Source organism: Asterias rubens, chromosome 5 (genome assembly GCF_902459465.1).
Source record: "Asterias rubens chromosome 5, eAstRub1.3, whole genome shotgun sequence".
In the NCBI taxonomy this organism is placed as follows: Eukaryota; Metazoa; Echinodermata; class Asteroidea; order Forcipulatida; family Asteriidae; genus Asterias; species Asterias rubens.
The window spans coordinates 13,439,053-13,460,848 of NC_047066.1; the positions used below are offsets into that span (position 1 = coordinate 13,439,053).

General features: G+C 38.6%; 2 protein-coding genes across 2 annotated transcripts in view; both read right to left on the reverse strand.

The window, feature by feature from the left end:
* LOC117290708 (solute carrier family 15 member 4-like) overlaps window positions 1-15,103 on the reverse strand; it is a 35,796-nt gene extending 20,693 nt beyond the window's left edge. The window contains exons 1-2 of the mRNA XM_033772240.1: window positions 15,018-15,103; window positions 12,029-12,613 (exon numbers count right to left, since the gene is read on the reverse strand). Of these exons, the coding sequence (XP_033628131.1) occupies window positions 12,029-12,607 (579 nt within the window). The 5' untranslated portion in view covers window positions 12,608-12,613; window positions 15,018-15,103. The remainder of the gene's footprint in view (window positions 1-12,028; window positions 12,614-15,017) is intronic.
* A 1,757-nt stretch (window positions 15,104-16,860) lies between these two features.
* On the reverse strand, window positions 16,861-21,796 carry LOC117290192. Its single transcript, XM_033771449.1, has 5 exons — window positions 21,772-21,796; window positions 21,164-21,295; window positions 19,561-19,801; window positions 18,966-19,079; window positions 16,861-16,933 (listed from the first exon to the last, which is right to left on the reverse strand). Exons 1-5 carry the CDS (start codon window positions 21,794-21,796, stop codon window positions 16,861-16,863), a joined length of 585 nt encoding a protein of 194 aa, XP_033627340.1.

Sequence of the window (21,796 nt, forward strand, 5' to 3'; positions counted from 1 at the left end):
TCATCAAAGTTGCGAGATAATAATGAAAGAAAAAATCACCCTTGTCACACGAAGTTGTGTGCGTTTAGATGGTTGATTTCGAGACCTCAAGTTCTTAACTTGAGGTCTCGAAATCAAATTCCTGGAAAATTACTTCTTTCTCGAAAACTATGGCACTTCAGAGGGAGCCGTTTATCACAATGTTTTAAACAATCAACCTCTCCCCATTACTTGTCACCAAGAAATGTTTTATGCGAATAATTATTTTGAGTAATTACCAACAGTGTCCACTGCCTTTAAAACCTGCAACCAGAATTTGAAACAGCTACACAGTGTGAAAGTGCACCAGGGTATTTTACCAGGGCCCAATTGCGCTGCTAAGCACAACAATTTGCTTAGCATGAAATTTCTCCCTTGATAAAAACAGAATTTCCACATGATTTTGAGGACAAGTAAACAACAACATATACCAGTAAGAAGCAACAAATTTGGCTGGCGATCTTGTTTTTTATCAAGGAAGAAATTTCATGCCATGAAGCAAATTTGTGTGCTTAGCAGCTCTATGAAATTTGGCCTTAGTGGTGTAAAAAAAAGTTCTGTGGCCTCCCCAGGGCTGTATTCCATTCAACGGGGGTAGGAGATGCAGTGTGGAAAAGCGCTTATGGTGAATCATTCAATGGGAAGGTGACCTAATACCTAGGTTTTTTAAATAAGGGAATAAATGAATAGGTGATGTTGTCTTAGACAATTGTTTAAAACTGGAAGTGTCATTGTCTACAAAAAACTACGCCCCTGTGATAAAGTTTAAAGTGACTGTGGTCTTAGACGATTGTTAAAACCCAAAAGGTCATCGCCAAGCAAAAAAAGAAAATCTACTGCAAAAAGGGCCATCGTCGCGCAAAATAAAACTACTCCCCTGTGCTCAAGTTTAAAGGGCCGTGGTCTTATGCGATTGTTGAAAAACGGAAGGGTCATCGCCACACAAAAAAAACCTTTGACCCTGTGATCAAGTTTTAATCGCCGAGCCAAAAAAAACTTTGACCCTGTGATCAAGTAAAAACGGCAGTGGTCTTAGATGATTGTTTAAAACCGGAAGGGTCATCGCCGAGCCCAAAAAACTTTGACCCTGTGATCAAGTTTAAACGGTCGTGGTCTTAGACAATTGTTTAAAACCAGAAGGGTCATCGCCACACAAAAAAACTTTGACCCTATCTGTGAAAAGGGTAAAACAAAAATTAATATTCTTAAACCAAGATGCAAATTTAACATCTCTTAAATACATGTAGATGCTGTACCTGCTGTTAAAATATAGGATTCAAACTGTCTCTAGCTACAGGGCAATCTTGGTGGTCTAGTTGGTCAGACACTGCTCTAGAATGGCAAGGGTCGTGGGTTTGAATCCCATCCGAGTTAGATTTGAATATTGTCTGGCATGTCTGGTACAATGACTTGCTTAGTTACAATTCACCCCTTACATTTGAATTCCTCAGACTATCGAGACAGTTACTACGCCCAGGATTAGGGGCAAGCTTTTGCGTACAAGTTATGTACGAGACCGTTAGGATGTGTATTGCACAATGGTACCAGGGTTTGCTCATCCTGGAGGTTGCTAGACAAAAGCTTGCCCCCAGTCACGTGGCGTAACAACTGTCTCGATAGTCTGAGGAATTAAAATGTAAGCGGTGCATTGTAACTAAACGAGTCATTGTACCAGACATAATTCAAATCTAACTCGCAAATGGCCAATTGTGAATTTGTCAAATTAGGGGATTTCATTTTGTAGGGGAAAGAAAACCCTAAAACAAGTATCCAAAATTAAAACAATGGAAAGCAAAGAGAAGTCCTTGGCTCACTGGGCCCTCAAACATTTAGGATTATTATATAACAGAATTGTGAAGTTTTATTGGTGGAGAATCAATCATGTGATATGATACAAAAATAAATGTACCATGGCTAACGATGCGCGCTACTCATAACGCACAGGGCAAGGGTTTTGTTTTGTTTACCAGTGTACGCTACCTTGATCGTTCCAATCGTTGGTTGATTCCAAGCGCTTTGTATGAAACAACTCCAAGTTCGAGGGAACAGTAAGGAATTGTTTCATCTACTTATCAAACCACTGCATACTCCGCCATAATAATGTTGGAAATGACAAGAGAACTTTGAGAAGAGGAATAATAATGTTACCAAGGTTTAACAAAACAATTGTTGCACGCTGTGACGGGGGCCCATAGGTATTGTAGCCCTCGGGGGCAAATGGCACACTTGGCAGTGCCTTGGGTGCCATTTTCCCTCTCGGACACACAAAACACCATGGATCCTGATACAGCATGTAATAATTCAATTGATAACGGGCACATTGTTTGAGAAAACCGGTGCATTTTCAATGTTTTACTTTAAACTGGTAGTATGACGAAATTGTAAATATTAAATGTGTGGATTTGATAGCTGTGTTAAAGACAGTAGACACTATTGGTAATTGTCAAAGACCAGTCTTCTCACTTGGTGTATATAAACAATATGCATAAAATAGCCTAGCAAACTTGTGAACATTTGAGCTCGATTGGTCATCCTAGTTGTGAGATAACTATGAAAGAAAAAAACACCCTTGTCACACGAAGTTGTGTGCTTTTCTATGCTTGATTTCGAGACCTCAAATTCTTAACTTGAGGTCTCAAAACCAAATTTGTGGAAAATTACTTCTTTCATATGCATAAAATAGCCTAGCAAATCTGTGAAAATTTGAGCTCGATTGGTCGTCAGAGTTGTGAGATGATAAATTATTTTGAGTAATTACCAATAGTGTCATCTAAACAACCATGTGTCATCTAAACTGCTCACAAGAAGTTAGGAAACTTTTTTCTATCAAGTTTATTTTGATTATGTATTACTCTCTTTGTCTTATACCAATGTAAAGCTGAAGTGTTCCTACTTTAAAATGGCACCACTTTTGCAATGATTACGTGTTGCTGGACTTGGCCACATCAGTGAGAAAGAGACAGAGTCACACATCGAATGTGCCAAAATTAGAAACTGTATGAAAAGCAATTGACACTGTAATTCAAGCAAGCAAGGCAACTTACTGATCTTAAACCACTTTAAATAGAAACAAGAAGTTCAGTTGAGTCTTGCGAATACCCAAACAAGGTGTTTTTCATGAGATGGGGGGGTAATTGTGTGCGGTGCTCTCACTGGTGCAAATCTGTTTGTAAAACATTCATGGTTCTGAAGCTTTACCGGTTTGATTATTGATCATTACCTATTGACTGTTTAGTACAGATGACGGTAATTTTGGCGCATTTGATTTGTGACTTTGCCTCATTGTCATTCATGTAGCCAATTTCAGCAACAGGTCATCATTGCAATTGTGGTATCATTTTAAAGAGGAACAGTTCAGCTTTGCATTGATATATAACTTAATACAAACAGAGTAATAAATGATATAACATTTGTTTTTATTGTAAAAAGTTTCCTAACTTTTTGTGAGCAGTTTATTTCATGTAATATTGAAAGTGCCATAACCAAACATGTAGGCCTACAATCTTTTTTATGTACTAAAACAGTTTCATCAATCAAAAGTATACATATACATGTAATGTACAACCAATAGTACACATGTTATCACGAGAGGGCATTATCACTCAAGAATCACTAATGACTTTGGGATATACCAAAAGGCAACACAAATAAGCAAGATATATTTTCTTTGATGAGAAAGAACTTTTTTTCTTTTCTTAAATATAATATACAGAATTTCAAACTAAATCAAAAAGCTAGATATTTTAGGTAAAAAACTAGCGGGCACTGAAAGAGTTAACAACATAAACTTCAACTTCGATTTAATTAAAAAACAAAAATTTCACTGATTGGCCTTAAAGGCAGTGGACACTATTGGTAATTACTCAAAATAATTATTAGCATAACACTTTACTTGGTAACGAGTAATGGGGAGCTGTTGATAGTATAAACCATTGTGAAAAACGGCTCCCTCTGAAATGACGTAGTTTTTTGAGAAAGAAGTATTTTTCCACGAATTTGATCTTGCGACCTCGGATTTAGAATTTGAGGTCTCCAAATCAATCATCTGAAAGCCCACAACTTCGTATGACAAGGGTGTTTTTACTTTCATTATTATCTCGCAACTTCGATGACCGATTGAGCTCAAATTTTCACAGGTTTGTTATTTGGTGTGTATGTTGAGACACACCAAGTGAGAAGACTGGTCTTTGACAATTACCAATAGTGTCCAGTGTCTTTCACACTTAAATTGCTGAGACTTTCAAGGCTAAGTTAAAGACTCAATTGTTTAGGTAGGCATACAGTCTGTACTTATTTTCATGTGCATAGCTAGCTTTTACGATCTTCTTATTCTTCACTGTGTTTAATAAGAAGGTGTAGTTATTGTTCCCCCTTTGGATAAGGGTTTTGGCTTTGGTTGTTAGTAGTTTGATTCTGCTTCTGTATGTAGTTGGTACAATTTTTTTTAGGGCTGTATTGTGTGCATTTTAAATGACTTTTGATCTGGACACAGTTTTGTGGCTCTGCTCACTCTTCAGCAAAGAATCGCGCTTACGGAAATAGTATACATGTTATCACAAGAGGGCATTATCACTCAAGAAATACTATTGACTTTGGGATGTACAAAAAGGCAACACACATCAGCAAGATATAATTTCTTTGATGAGAAAGACCTTACGGAAACAGGGAATTCTGCGCTTATGTCAGGCATAAATATTATCTCAAGGGTAAGCAGGGAATTTTTTGCTCAAGTGCGTTTGCATTCTCCATGTTACTGGGCATTCTTCACTCACACACACAGTGAAGAATGGTGCTGCAGAATTCGGCAGTAAGCAGAGCTATGCAAGTGGGCCCTGATGTATTTTTTCTCCCGACTCCTCAGAATCAGATTTTGAGGTCCCGAAATCAAGCGTCTGAAAGAACACAACTTTGAGTGACAAGGGTGTTTTTTCTCATTATTATTTTGCAACTTAAGTTCAAATTTTCAAAGTTTCGTTAGGCCTATTGTGTGCATACAATGTATGTTGAGATAAACCAAGTGAGAAAACTAGTTTTTGACAATTACCAATAGTGTCCAGTGTCTTAAAAGGGTATCAAAGTTGGAAAGTCTGTAAAAATATATCTGAAAATTGTCTATATCTTTCAAATTTCCAGGCTTTGTTTCGGAAGGGTCAAAATTACACTGATGCTCAATGAATGTGTACAAGGACGCATGCAAACAGATTTTAAATCGAGTACTGGTATGGTAGTTAATTGCATTTCACGAAAATTATCGAGATGCTTCACCATGTGTGCCACGCCTATGTTTAAACGTTTCTCATGTTTTAAAATAGCCACATGATGCCCTCTCGACCAATCAGAATGGATAAACTGTCCGAGGTTTACAAATTCAAGATTAGGCCCTCATAGATTAAGGCTTTCCCAGAAAGTGACGCCATTTCACCAATGGTGTACCCTCCTCTCCTACGTCACCCTATAACACCAAATCGTTTAGACTTGGATTAGATTGCTTGACCGAGTTACAACCCTGCAAACCAAGGCTGCAGTTGACAGCGACAGTCAATCCAGTGTCCTACTTAGCCATTACCTGCTTTATGTAAGACTCAACCTTGGGTAGTTATTAATAAGCCATGATGGAACAGATTATTAAAGATGTGCTACTTGCACTGGTTTCTCAACCCGAAACACATCTGTAGCAAAAACTTCTGAACATTTGCTCACCATATGTCACGTGTTTACCGTTAACTGTGTGAGCGCGGCACATAAAATCATGTTTTTTATTGGGAAAAAGCTTTTTAAAAGTCTCTAAACTAATAACACAATTACATACTCGTAGTTCAGTAGCACGTTCCCATATGACCCCCCTCCTGCCCGGCGTTGTGGACAAAATTTCAGCTGTGCAATTAATGTTACACAGACAGCTGACTCCCTGTGTGCTACATGTTTGCGCACATTGTACAGCGTACTTTTCGTAATGGGTTGCGTTGGATTTATAAACAAGTTATAACAAAAAGTTTTAAGAGTCACATGTGAAAAGTTGCAGCAGTAATACTTGCTGAGAAAACATTAACATCGATGTGTGGGCTTAAGTTAAAAGATCAACTTGGAAATTACTGTCTTTCTAAAACTGAAAGATAGCATGAAATACATGCAGGTTAATAATTTAAATAATTTGAGTTGATTTTATGTTTTCATAACTCTCATTTCATTATAACAATAAATTGACTGAAAATATTGACTTTTTCTTTTCCGACGACTTTTGATGAAAATCTGAGGGTGGTTTTAAAACAAAACCTTTTGAAAACCACAAATGAATTAAGTAACTTTTTCTTCAGTAGAAGCATACAGTATACATGGTTTCTGTCACAAATTTCGCTCTTGAAGGGGCACAACAATTGTCCTGTGATAAGTAGGACTTCTATGAGGAAAATTTGAATTCGTGTTGGAATTTCGCAAAGGGCACCATGGCAATTGCTATGGGTTGCTTTAGAGGCTTGACTATTTGAAAAAATATCCGACTCATACTGATGCAAAACTGTAACCTTTAACTGACTGAATTTCTTGTGGGAGACCACCCTTCCGTTAATGGAGACAGGCATCGACACACAATCCCGCATGACAAGCCAAGGGTACTTGCGCTGATAATCAATAAATGGCAACAATAGTAAACCGAAGAGGTATTACTTTGCAAAAAAGTCCTTTCAAATCTGAGGTGACGACCAGTAACAAATAAATTACTGACAGATTGTGCTTCGGTTTCGCTTTGAGACGACCGGTTTTTATTTTCTTCGAAACAACTATTGGTGTAATTTTGAAGAAATCTTTTGAATTTGGAAAAAAAACCTACACTTTTACAAAGTAACAATAATGGCAATGCTCCATACGCTGAAGGTCAGCATTTTACTTTTCTGCGCGCTAAGTCAACACTTGAACAAAGCTAATGGGAGATGTCTCCGTAGAGCTGCAAAAGAAACTTGTCCCGCAGGATGGGGCAAGTGGAAAAATCACTGCTACAAGGTTATTGAGCGCCTTGAATGGGCTAATGCAAAAAATAAATGCATTGAGATTGGGGGCGTGATGGCCACCCCAAATACTCTGGAGGAGCAGTCACACCTCCAGAAATTTGCACTTGCCATTTGGATTGACTGCAATGATATTCAAGAAGAAGGTGAGTGCTAAATATATTTTGATACACTAAAGTCACAAGTGTCTGGACACATCAGATAAAAAAGATGGTAATTACACATTGTGTAGGCAAGGCAAACGACCATATAAAGAGAGCTCAATGTCTAGTTGTTAATGATGGTTTTGTTTCCCAATGTGTTTTTCAACTTCACATTGTTCAACCACACTGTGTATTCAAACAACCTTGATCTTGCTTGATCTTGGAGTATCCTGTACAATGCACAATTTGGTGAACAACATAAAAAACAACCCACAAACTTTATCGCTGGATTTAACATGACCCACATATCCCACAATATTGCTCTCTGATTGGCTGATGTTTCCCATATTGATGATTTAAACGTAATCTAGTTTTCCATTTTAGCCTTCATAAATGACTGCTTGCTAGTCATCAGGTCGCTAACATTTCGTGCACCATTTATTTGAATGGTTAAATTTTATCACTTAGACACATTTAATATATATTTATTTGGTGTTTTTTGTGCAAATGGTGACACTCTGAAAAACAGGTGACATACATTTGTAGCACCCTTAAGAGTCCTTTTCCAATTTTTTAAACTAACTGTTTTTTGTGTGATAAACAACTATTCCTATGTGTTGTCTATCCTTGTCTTTAAAGGCACCTGGGAGTGCAAGGATGGAGCAACTGATGTTGAATTCAGGAGTTGGGGAGAGGGGCAGCCTAGTAGAGGAACTGCTGGGAATTGTGTTATGCTGTGGTCTACTACAGGCTGGGCTGATGGGCCATGTGATGGTATGTCCCAAGCACCAGCAGTGTGTAAGCAACCAGTGGCATAAAAGTACCAATACACACAATCAGGGATCAGTGAATCACACTGCCATCATCTTGCAAACAAAAATCACAACGATGACACTAATTGACTAATCAAACTCACCCCTAGAAAAATTTGAACGGCAGTTACCGGATAATCTCAATATTTTAACTATTACCTTTTTTTGGCCAAAGAGAAAGCACTTTTACGCTTAAAATTTGCATTTTAGTAATAAATAATTCAAGTCAAGATCGCTTCTCTGCCGCGTGGCTTTTTCAACCGAGAGTTAAAAAACGGCTTATCTATTATAATGATATGACCCAGTGTCTTAGCCAGGAATTTGGAAAGTGGGAGTGCAAACTGAAAAAGTGTGAGTGCAACCTAAAATCACTACAAAAAATAGAAACATTGTGTCAAGACAAGTCTGTCTCAGCCCCCCCCCCCCCAAGGGCCCTGGAAGCTCTGGCTACTGAAGGTGCTCTTTTTGGGTACCTATTTCTCTGTTACAAGTAAACTATTTTGATTTAATTTTTGTTTTGTTTTCAACTCGAAAATGAGAGGCTTTAAAGCACAGATATTGTAAAGGTGATCGACGTCCACTATTTTTGCTCCTTGTTTGTAATAATGACCAAACATTGTAACAAAGAAGATGCAAACAACAAATAACACATGAATCATTTCAAACAGATTACAACCAAGTCTACTTGATTTGTGTTTTTCAATAACGACTGGCACAGTTCAATTTACAATATTATGTCAATCCTTCGTTTTTGTGGCACTTTAGTCATATGCCAGTTTGACCATGGAGCTATTTCTACCTCCATGGTTTGACAAGGTTTGTATTTGAATTTAAAACAAATACACATCATTAAACTCTAAAAAAATGTTTCTGGGGCAATATTAGGCCAGTTCAAAGCAGTTACTTGGACCATGGAGCTTGGACCCATTTAGCCCGAAATGATTTAAAAGCGATACAAATAACGCAGTACAAGTTTGCTGTCATACAAGTTTCCTTGATACAAATTTTTGCTTAAAGACTAAAAAAAAAAATGAAGAGGTATTGAAGAAATTAAGAGTTATCATTATACTAATGTTCAACAACAAAAAAATCATAAAAGGTTCAGTAATTTTCAATGAAATTATTAGACAGCACGGCTTCAACCAAGCAAAATTTTGCCCGTGTTTTCAGCCCAACTGGCCATGCTAACACGGCGTGCACAGCTCGCTAGCTTACACGTTGCAATGACCCCTTGGCGTCAGTGGCGATTTTCACCAATTGGATTGGATTTGGACTGGCCAACTGAGGGCCCTATTTTCCACATCAAAAAGCGCCGATGACATCACGATTCCTTTGTCGCGCGGGTGTGTTTGACCTCACGTTTTTCAGAATTTTGGCTTGGAGTATTTCAGAGAAGGAAAATTTTTACCATGTTTTAACGCGAGGTACATGTACATGTAAGAGACTAGTTATATGTTTTTTCTGTTCTTCTATGGACAAAAAAATGTAACAATTCAATATTTCTGAGCATTCTGTAGCCGCTGTTTAAGCTATAAACACTTGAGGTCTGCAATGTAAACAAAACCAATAAATTGTACAAATTTATGTTTACTATGAAAAACCTTAAAGGGGATCACACAAATGAACATTAGGCTACATAGTGTACATTTTGTACTAGTGGTATAACAAAATTGCAATTTTAAATAATTTAATGACCTTGGCCTTTAATAGCCTTTTACATTGTATTACAGTATGTTAAACTATTTCAGTGCCAAGGTTGTGTAAGCAAAAGTTCTATTATGTATAATGTGCAATCTTTTTTTCTCTTAAAAGTGTCCTCAAAGTACGACCCTTAACATACATGTTAAAATGCGAGGGCATTGTCACACAAGAAATACAATTGACTTTGGGATGTGTACCAAGGCAACACAAATCAACAAGGTACATTTTATTTGGTGAGAAATACATGAATATTTATTATTATCTTAAAAAAAATTTTTTTACAGAATAAAAAAAAAAAGCAGGTTCAAAATGCTTGATTCCGCTTTTTTATCAAGAATGTATACATTTCTGGTTTAATTTAATCCAAAACCTAAATGGAAATTCGTTGGGAATGAAAATTTTACCAATATTTGTTGTTAAAAACTTTAATTGCTGGGGCTTTCAAAATAAATTAGAGACTCACTTGTTTAGGTGTATGTAAGCATACGTGTACATTGTACAGTCCGTACTTATTTTTGTGTGTATACACTGTAGCCAGCTTTTACTTTGTTGTCTTTCTTTACTTAACTGTGTTGTTCCCCCTTTGGGTTGAGAGTTTCTGATCCTTTAACAATTTGTTTGTAGATTGATGCTGCATTTACATTTGTTGGTACTAGGCTGTATTGTATAATCTTTCATGTGTAATTCGTTCCATGCCTAATATGCATTGCTCTGCTTACTTTTTAAAGCAAAGAATCTCCATGTTACACACATCATGCTCACACAGCTAGCGCAGAATTTGGGCGCTTGCAAAATAAGCAGAGATCGGTGATCCTATGCAGGATTCGGCAGTAAGCAGAGCTTTAAAATTGGGCACTGCAAAATTTTGTTTTAAATCTGAAAGTTTCATACTAGTGTTGTGCATGCTGTATTTAATTGACCATCCGTTTGAACACAGCTAATGAAAACTGTTGAATGTAATTTATGGACCATAAGGTGTCTAGAATAAAAGCCAAAGCACCGGAAAACCTCTCACAAGTTTGGACTTTCTTTGATACCCCCCAATGTATATTGGAAAATCTACCATGTCATTTAGAAATTAGGCCTACAAGCATGTTACAACGTGTCTGAAAGACATGGCCTATAAAGAAGAAAGAATAAACAAAATGAACAAAATAGTGTGACAGTATATACCTTACTACATGTACGTGTAGAGGCTCAATAGAGAGGTTTCGCTAGCGTGCGGATACAGTATACTGATGATAACCGTATCCGTTCACATCAGCCACGTTTTGGATTTTGTTTCGGAAAATATAGGTACATGTATGTATGTGTCACTTGAGTGCGCTCGCATTCATCATGAGTGTCTTTCCCGCTAAGCATGACCTATAGAGACCCCGTGTTTTATACACTGCATTTTCTCTTTGTTTTGCTTGGAAATGACTAACAATTTTCTATTATATCAAGCACGATACCAGTTAAAGCAATTTCAATGGGAAATGATTTTGATCCGGAACAAAAAGACAGCTAAAAGGCTGCAAAACAGTCTTGTTCTTCTGTGACGTGTATTCTACTCCTGTATCCGTAGCTAACGCGTACGTGCAAAATACGATAGTCGCAGATACACGTCGCGTGAACACACAGAGCGTCGACGTATAGGTATCTGTATACGTGTATCCGTAGACTTGCAATAATCTCTCTAATATAAGAGACTGTTAGCAGTGAAACTGAGATATTGTATGCAGTGAGAATGAGATACTTGTGGGTATTAAGAAAGAATAAAGTTTGGAAAATCAGTGTTTGTTGGTATACTCTCCTGCGCACAAAAATCCACAGCCTAAAGCTGTGTTTGCATTTGACTTATTTTAGGTAAAAATAAACAAGCAAATGGGTTCAACTTAACCATTTTAAGCCCAGTGCGAACAACCCAGGAAGTTTCCCTCCCAGTAACAACTTACCAGACTCAAATGGGTAGTTTAAACGACCCATATCTGCCAGGTTAAAACTAGGTCAGTTTAAGCACGAGCCGAAATGTCCAGTGTGAATTAGTTCTGGGTAAAAGCCACATCCGGTCCCCCTACTCTCTGCCCACACAGCCGTGAAAGGGTGATTGTTTACATGTACACGGAAGTTTGGTTGCATTCTCAGTCATGCACCCCCGTCAAAGGTTACTGTGATAGCGCCGTCTTTTGTTTGTTTTAAGTTAGATAGTTAGTTTCAACAATTACGAGCATTGGTTATTAGTACCAAAAACGGGGGTACCTGCTGTACAAACATGACAAACTGAAGAAACCTGTGTACCTAATACTACAGTCTGAGTGTTTTTTTACACAGTGCAGGGTCAACAATATGGCACTTTTGTTTTCATTCTTACCTGGTCACCTCCAAATGGGGGCACGTTCACTCTCACCGCTCCGGAACCAATGGCGAGTGTGATGAGGCTAACATAAACAGCCCAGCTGCAGTAGTTGGAGCCGTTCTGGCTACGCGTCCCATTGCAAAAATAATTGCCAAATTTTTCTTTATCATCCAGAGAAACATAGCCGATCATCACCAGTATGATACTTCCAATGATATAGATGACAAAACTAAGCATGATGGTTTTAAAGCGTCCGAGTAAAGTGTCTGCGATAAGCCCTCCGACGACGGAAAAGGCGTACGATATACCCAGGAAGAGCAAGATGGCGCCCGCTGCATCGTAGGCCTTCCAACTGAAGGGGTTCCCATTGAGGAATAGCACCATGTTGGAGGAGATCCCATAGAAAGTTAGCCGCTCGAACATGACCGAGAGCAATATGGCACCGCAGGCCCCACGCCTTGTCGATTTTGACAGGCCGTAGGTTTGTGTCTGATGTTGCATAACACCCTTTAAGGCAGATCCATCACTGGGACCTGCTTTTGTTTGATCCCCATTGAGCAAGGGTCTCGACTCTTCACTGGATTCCTCAGCCATGGTGTGCTGTAATTTTCAATAAAGAACGATAAAAAAAGTCATAAAGTATTGAAGAGCACAAGGGAAACTGACTTGGAAAATTTTGAAATAATTTGGGGTTGAACAAAGAAGAATTGACTAGAGCGTGAAATGAACCCTGTGACCTCCGGATTAAAGGAACACGTTGCCTTGGACAGGTCGAGTTGGTGTTTGAAAAGCGTTTGGAACTGTTTGTTATAAAATGCATATGATTAGAAATATATTTTTAAAGTAGTATAATGATCCTAACAAATATCAGTCGAAATTGCGTGGCTTTCCTTTTACCTCGTCGACAAACATGGTCGGCTATTTATGGGAGTCAAATTTTTGACTCCCATAAATGGCCGACCGTGTTGGTTCATAAAGTAAAAGGAAAACCACGCAATTTCGAGGTAAGTGTGTAGATCATTGTATTCTACTTTTAAAACATCTTTCTAACCATGCATTTTACAACAAACGGTTTCAAACGCTTTTCAAAGACCAACTCGACCAATCCAAGGCAACGTGTTCCTTTAACCAGCTCAGCACTCAGTTGGAAGAGCACTGGCAAGTTAATCAGGAGGTTGCAGATTCAAGTCCATGCTTCTTTGTTCAACCCAAAATAGTTCATGGTTTCTAACCACTCACACCATTGCCCCTTGTGGAGAGTAACGTCCGTCGATGTCTGTTTTTTCCCATAACCGATATATCAAAAATTTAATATCGAGTATACTCGATATATCAAGTATTTCCCGCGCGCAAGATGGAAGCCTAAAAACACCACTTGGTATACTCATGGAGGTAGAAATATATATACCATAGACTGACAGTTTAATAGGGTTACATTTCAACCTGTTTTTGTCTGATTCCCCGAACTTGTTTGTAGTCCAAACAATTTCAGATTGCGTAGTCCCGCCCCGATTATTTCTGGTTTTACAACAAAGTATGATCGCCGCTACCGCTGGCTTGGCCAATTGGTGAACGCTCACCACAATTCTCGATTCGTGATTGGCCATGATTGGCCGTCTCAAAATGACACAGAGCCTTTGTGAGTTGCGTGACTCGCCGACATTAAGGTGTCAGTTGCCGATGCATTGACGTAGAAGTGTCAATCAAGTTGTACGACGGGCGCGCGGACTACCTTTACGGTTGAAAATGGTTGAAATAATCATCGAAAAAAAATCACTAGAAAGTCCCGCAAAACACAGACCTACCACTCAGCGATCACAATATACAACGCACGCAGCATGCAGTCACATAGTCTCCAATAAAGGCTCGTAGTCTTTTTACTTTGCATTCTATAACAAAGGCAAGAAACATTGAATGCTAGAACGCCCTCTATTGTCGAAATAACGCAGTGCATCACGCGATACTGCCTTGACCAAAGACTGCACGTGTCTGCGCATGCTTGGGCAAACGGGTTTTCCCCCCGAATTGCAATAACCATACACGCTGGTGTGCACGCTTAAACTGACAACAGCATAGTCTTCGCTGGTACGCACACAATAGCCGCCGACAGCGTGGTCTGCGAAGCATATAGTTCCTCGGAAATGTTAGCTTGTTTACCGAAAACAACACAACGTGTAGGCTTTATTTGACCAAAATGACGCCATAACGATACCTTGGATTGATAGAAAGATTATTTTACTGTATAACGTAAGATTGTTTTCTTCCTTGTTTTGTTTTGGCTTGTTGATTCGGGGAAGTTTTTGCGGGGTAATTTTGCAAAGTCAATAATGCTGTGATGAAGACGCATTGATTTTGATCACATATGCACAATGGGAAGTTGCATCTTAAACAGCCGATAGGCTAGGGCAGCAGCGGCGGTTTCTTTTGAGGTTTTACCGTGCGCTCGCCGCGGGGTCGTGAACTTCTGCGGCGGGCCGGCGGCTGATGGGCGAAAACACAAAGAACATGCAGACATACTTGGTTGTAAAACGTATTTTATTTAATAGGGCAACTCAAAATGATGAAACTACATAACGACGACGGCTTTTCTAATACTCAAACACAGATTTCTTTTAAATAATCGGACACTCTTTTGGTATTTTCGATATCATTTAGGAACATCAAAATTTTCAAAACATCGAAATTTTCGATATATATCGAAAATCCGATATTACGATATGATTATAAAAGTGACATCGGCGATTTCGATGTCAAAAAAATATCGAGTTTTTGAGTATTTGCGATATATCGACGGACGTTAGTGGAGAGCACATGCAACTGAAAAATGTTCAAGCTCAATTTGGTGTGATTTTATGAAATGTTTTGCAAAAAAACATTGTCGGCGGCGCCATGATGTTTGTTGATGTGCAAACCAGAGAGAAGAGAAGTCTTTGGGTCAATGCAGTAGGCTATTCTTTGCTCACAGCGCCAACAAACCAACAGACCAACAAAAGTAATTACTTACCTTTGAATTCGTCAATTTACCGTCAGAAACATCGTTTCAACTCCGTCGTATTTGCACTACTTCAACTCTACCGTCGTAAAAAAAATAATAAACTTTTAACAATACAAGTCTGGAGCCATACTACTACATAGTTTAATGTGGTGTTTCACACGCAGGGTACTAGACATAAAATGGGCAGATTGGGTCACGTGCTTTTTTGTTATGCCGTTCTCTCTGCTTCCCTTCTTTTGTAGGTCAAAAGGAGGAGGAGCCAGGGCTCAAAAAGAGGGGGGGGGGGATAATTGGTCAATAAACACAACAAAGTCATGTTCCTTCATATCAAGTGAGCTTCCATGAACAGATGTGTTTATAGTCGATTAAAAATAAATAAATAAGAATATAAGGAAAGATGACTTTAGTTTGAAAATTCTTTCCCTCAAGTTTTGTTGCAGCACAATTCCCTCAATGTGGACAACTTTTTGAAAAACATTTCCACTTTTCTACAAAAATAACATTTTTTGTATGTGTTTAATCAAAAGGGAAACTGCATAAGGCTTTTGTGGATGGAAAAGTACACTCAACTAACTTCCTGCAACCTCCCTTTTATTGCATTTTTACCACCCGCCCCCTCCCCAAAGAACACATTTATTCATATACAAAACTATATCCAACAGATACTTTTATAAGTTAGTTCTCTTCTTTCCAATGACAAAAAATCTTCAATCGAAATCCTTTTAAATATGGAACCCTAGTTCAAACTAATTGATATAAGGATGATAAAATAAGTGGGGCACCAGTCAAAACTGTAAACTGTTTGGAATGTTGGTTTGTGAAAGCTGTTTTTGCCCTGCAAGATTCTTTTTTGAAAAACTAGTGGTTTTGTCATTGAAAAAGTTAAGAGCTTAAACCCTTCGTAGGTATGATTTGCAATTCATAACAAATCCCACTTATATAAATCACACAACAGACAAAAACTAATATTGATGCAGTTTATTTCCATGATAAAAGCATATAGCATAAAATGGTGCTAAGAAATTAATTTCAATGGAAGAAGTAAACGGAATGAATAATAATAATAATAATAAAGAATATTTATAGGGCGCAAAAAATCCACCAAAATGAGGTGCTCAAGGCGCACAGGACGGGGAACCACACACAGCAAGGAAAATAAGACAAATAGATCCAGTTACACATAGGCGAGATTAAACAAAGTAGTTTTCAACTTAACCTTGAAAGTATTGATGTTAGAAATATTGCGGATTTGTAGAGGCAAGTCATTCCAGAGTGTGGGTCCAGCATGGGAAAAAGACCTATCGCCCCATGACTTGCTACTCTTAGTAACCTGTTGCATGCATGTATTGGAAGATCGGAGAGATTGCACAGGAGTATAAGCTTTTACCAAAGAAATGTTATACATAGGAGCAGAACCATTCAAAGTGCAGCTTATCCCCACCACAAGAGGGCGCTTTTTGAGGCTTAAGTTTGTATGCGGGTGCTTTTAAATGTCTGAAACATTGAATGAAGTATGAAGATCGTAGAAAATACTTTACAAAAACTAGACTTTACAACGGGTTACGGTCTACCACAAAAAGGCACACTCACTTGGAAAATATGCATTTCTGAAGAAAAAAATTATTATTCAATCACATTAATGTTTCAGACATTTAAAAGCACCCGCATACAAATTTAAACCTCAAAAAGCGCCCTCTTGTGGTGGCGATAAGCTGCACTTTGAAGCTTGCAAGCTAAGAGCTAAAAGAGGTGCTATTTCAGCCCGTTTTCATCTCTTTGAAAAAAGCTGACTTGACCAGCTGTGGTTTAACACCAAAGATTGAATAGTGGAATCAAGATGTGCTACTATACTCTACTCAGGCTGAAATGTGAAGTATGCACTCATGAACGCCATTTTAGTAATCAACTCTTTGGATGCGATAATACTAACAGATGGGAGTGCATGTATATGGAGACAATGTTTACTAAAATGGCGCCTATTCCATACTCCAGTTGCCCATCTTACCCCTTATGGCATTTCTATTTTCTAATCAGACTAAAAGGTTACAATTTGGTCGAGTTGTACCCTGAAGAGTTGCCTCAGAAAATGGAACCAGAAAAGCACAACATTTACAATTTTGCACCACAAATTTATCAAGAAAAAGTCTGCATTAATAGCACCTTTAATCTTTTCGCTAAAACATGCACAGATGGGCAAGATAATTCAACTGTACACTTACAGTGATCTTTTAAATAATTTATTTGTATTCATATTTATGATAAATTCATAAATAATTAAATATATTCAACCTAAAATAGAAATTTTCAAAGTCTTTCTCTACAACTCTGTAGCATGGTTACTTTAAAGTCACCTGGAAGTGGTATTTTTTTTAAAATAAACCTTTTGTCACTGAGATATGTGTTTTTATGCCGAGTGGAATGTGAATAAACAATTAACTAATTGGTTCGCAAAAAATAGTTCTCATTTTATTTACAAATTTAAGAGTAGGCCCCGACCCAAGAGGGCGCTATTCGTGACATCAATCGAGGCGCGATATTTGAAGAGAAAATGTGTAGTCTGGCCCCGTACAATGTACACTACGTCTGGGTACCTGATCGTTATTATGTCTACGTACAGAACTACGGTCACGGAGCAGACTGCACGCACTACGGCTGCTGTGCGGACGGTCCACTCGGATTACCCTGCACGGTGAATCGCAAGCTAAAACAAGTCCTCATAGTTGCCCAAATTTTTCACGTTTGGCATATGCTCCTCTTTCAGGTCTTTCAGGTAGCTTCTTTGATTTCCCACTCTGATAAAGTTGTTGGGATGGCGCCATCTTTTAGAATAACTTGTCTCGTCATGTCAAATGTGTGCCCCCGAAAGCACAACGACTCAAAGTGTTCGCTGCATGCACAGCGCTCTAAAAAAGACGTCGGACCGGACGTCTATTACTCTTGTGAGTCTGACTTTCGCAGCCCACAACCACCTATACTTGGGATCTGCAGGAAACTCATGCAATCTGAACCCATCTTTAATTGTTTTGCTGCATCCAGCAGCGTAACACCAGTGGGCATTACCGGAAAATGCAATAAAAAACCTTTTTCGAAACGTACAAACTCACGACTTGGACCGTACATGTACTTTGCACGTGTGGTTACTCTACGCATTGCAGGCAAAGTATGCCTCGATTGATGTCACAAAAGGGGTAGGCGGAGTCAGCCCCCAAACGACCTTTATCTATTTTTTTAACGTATAAATCGTGACAAACAACTAAAAAAAACGTTTTATTTTTCATAAGCATATACTCTTATGTTTGAAAGAAAAAAAATTATATTTCCAGGTGACTTTAATTTTATGATAAGTCTCATATCATTGGCATTATCATACACAGAGAAAAAACCCATAACCTTGAGATGTTTGGTAAACAGTTATCATTGCATATGACCAACATTGTTGATGAAATGAGCACTGGCCGTGAGTTGTGAGCAGTGCATACATGCGTGCACTTTTCCATTGTTTATCATCATATATGGCGGTCGAGGAGCTTTGTGCAATCCATTTGTTCAAAAAGTACAGCAAAAAGTAACCTATAAGATAGCATGTGCACAAACATACATGCCCCATACGAACAAGCTCTAATACCCTACCAACTAACTGACGTATCAACTTGTTCGTCTTATGGTTTTTCTGCTAAATTCTTGATCTCTTCCCAGGTCGAAATTCCAGTTGAACCTAGTTAAACTGGGTTTAACTGGAACTAGTTGAAACCAGTTGATAAACTAGTTAAACACAGTTAAAACCAGTTGGTTTAATATGGAAAATGGACAGAGACCAACTGGTTTATAATTTCAACCTAGTTGAACACAGTTAAACCTAGTCCAAACCAGTTGGTTAATATGGAAAATGGACGAGTTTGATCACTATCCAGTTGAACCAGTTGACCCCAGTTAACTAGGTTCAACTGGAATTTTGACCTGGGTTCGCTTAGCACTTTGGTGATATGCATTGCCTTCTGAGCCTCTTCACCGCCGATCTTCTCCAGGGCAATTTGAGCAGCTTCCCTTACATTAGAGATGGCATCATTTCTCCTACATTAAGAAAAGCAAAAGAGAAGAAAGACGAATGTTGTTGGTTTTTATCTATATACACCGATGTGTATTTTAATAAAATGCTTTTAAGCGCTTTGAACTTTCCAGAGGCAAAATCCACAGGCAAATTACTCAGATTGGATTCAAACTCACCTTAACATTGCCAGAGCAGATGTCTTACCACTAGAACACCGAGCTAGTCCGATAGCTATGAGGCAGTTTGAATCCTAAGTGTTTGGCAAGAGATTTTGGTGCCACACGCACACAAGCATACCACATACATGGTCCAGTTGTTAGACTGCATGACTTGCAATCACAAGGTAATGGGTGCGAATCCCCAAAGCTAACTGCTCATTAAGATCGTCTAAACAAACAAACAAACAAACAAACAAACAAACAAACAAACTAACAAACAAACAAACAGTCTTGTGGGTTTTCTTCCTAAACTTCTCCTCCCAGTTTACCCGACTACTCAACTTACCAGAGGTTGACAAGTTCTGAAGCAGCCTCGGATGCCTTGATATGCCCCAGGGCTAGGCAACCACCTTCTCTGACCAGCATGTCTTTGTCCTTCAGTAGATGCATCATGCGTTTTATGCCGTACTTATTGCTCGGTTCTGCGACCCGGGCAAGGGACAGAGCAGCAACTGCACGTACGTTCTCGTCTGGGTCATTGCAAAGATCCAGGAGTGCTTCCACGACGGAGTTACTGTGGAATTTGCCTGAAGAAGGGAAAATTGGAATGAGAAAATAGAATGTGCTGTTGCAAACTGCTCACCAACCAAAAGGACATTTGGCAAAACCCAAAATGTACTAGTGGCCTGACGCTTCAACCCTAGCAGAGTGTGTGTGTTGTGTAGTCATTTATCCTTAAAACGGCCAAATGACTACACAACTCATCCACATAAACACAAATACAAAAGCAGGTTTGATTTCACAAAGCACTAAAGCTTTATTTTAAGATGAGTTGGCAATATTACCATAGTGATTTGTATTGTGACATCACACTTTGCTTAACAATTAAGATTTGATACACAATTAAGATATCATCGTAGCATAGCGTGTCATGGTCGAGCGGTTAAGAGCACCGGATTTGGGTTTGAATCCTGGTCGTGACACATGCTACATAAAATTGAGAAGGTAGTGCGTTCTGCTCATAGAGTTATATATAAGAACTAGAGGGCGCACTGGCCTGTATACGCGCTCTGGCATGTGCGCAGGCGGCCATTTTCTAAGTTGACAAAACTGGCATCTCACAGCATGTGTTTGTGCGGCCATTTTCTAAGTTGAACAAACAGCATCGCGTGAGCGTTCAATACAAAAAATTCAAACGTGTATTTCATATTCAACGCGCGTGCAGAATGATGGCTTGTCACCTTGCGGTCCCCTGGCGTTTGTGCACGAAGCATCACTCGTGCGCCCTCTAGTTGTTATATATAACTCTAGGGTTCTGCTCTACCGGCCAGGCTTCGGACTGATGATACCCAAGCCTACATCCGTATGGACTGTAAAAGGGGCATCCCTGTTTCAGCCCTAGGAGTAGGTGGCAACGGCCTCTGGACAAAAATAATTGTAGCCCACACCTTGAAATGGCTTTCAGGCCTCGTGTTTAAAAGAGAGAGAGGCATAAAGCACACAGGATGTGAACCTGCCACCTCCAGATGTGGTTTATTGCTTGATAACTTAAAGGAACAGAATTGGTAAGATAAAAACTCCTCAAGATCACAGATTTACATAAAACTGACACAATCTAATGATATTAGAAAACATCCCTTGAAATATTTCTGTCTGAAATGTCATTGTTGATGAGAAATACATGTATAAAAACTAATTTCCCGCTTGGAGTTTATCGCTCAGTCAGAGTTTTATTCATATTTTTTTTTAAATCGATGTCATGCAAAATGTGTAATCGGTGTTTCACTATTTTCTTGTGGACGATCGATCTCAAACTTCTACAGGTTTGTCAGTTTATGTATACGGTGGATTACATAAAGTACTTACACTGCCAACAACTGTTTTGTTAGCAAAAAAACTATTATGTAATGTTCCTGTTAGTGTGTATGACACTTCATTATTGTACTCACTGAGATTCTGTATAGCGTCAATGCGTACAGTAGAGTCCATACTGAACACCTCCCTCATGGTGTAACTCTCTAGAGCTTGTTCCTGTACTCTCTGCCAAAACTCAAACGACTCATCATTCACGATGCAGAACTCTACAGCCAAAAGAGAAACAAATTATAAAATTAAAGTATCACATGCCCTCTCTTCTTCATTAGGCCGAGTAAAAAAAGAAACATGTTTTTATAGCGTCCGGGTTTCTCAAAAAAAGGAAGGAGGAGGGGCTTTTTATTTTTTATTTCAAGATGGCCGCCAGTTTTTTCTTCTACTCAAACACACAATACATAAATGAAACATTTTGGTCACGACATTCAGATTGTTTAAGCTGAGATCGTTTAAAATAACCCTTTTTTCAAAAAACAAAAACAAAAAGTCATTAATTTTTTTTTAAAATTAAGTAAAAAAGGAGGTGGCCTGTAAAAAGTAAGCAGGCGGGGGACGCTACACATGTTTCTTTTTTTACTTGGCCTTATAGACAGTTTCTCTGTGTGTTGCAAAAAAAGTCGTTAGAAAAGCATGCATTTGTACCCACGATTTTCCCAATTTTGAAGCCAATATTATTTCATTTTGCCAATCTTGGCTTGGCTTAAAACCAT

What these genes read in the sequence shown, in the direction of transcription:
- LOC117290192 (XM_033771449.1), bottom strand. Translation starts at nt 21,796, where the DNA reads ATGGTTTTAAGCCAAGCCAAGATTG. An exon ending in TTTAAGCCAAGCCAAGATTG is followed by an intron (nt 21,296 to 21,771) that starts GCAAAATGAAAT and finishes TTTTGGCTGTAG; the next exon opens with AGTTCTGCATCGTGAATGAT. An exon ending in TCAGAACTTGTCAACCTCTG is followed by an intron (nt 19,080 to 19,560) that starts GTAAGTTGAGTA and finishes TTCTTAATGTAG; the next exon opens with GAGAAATGATGCCATCTCTA.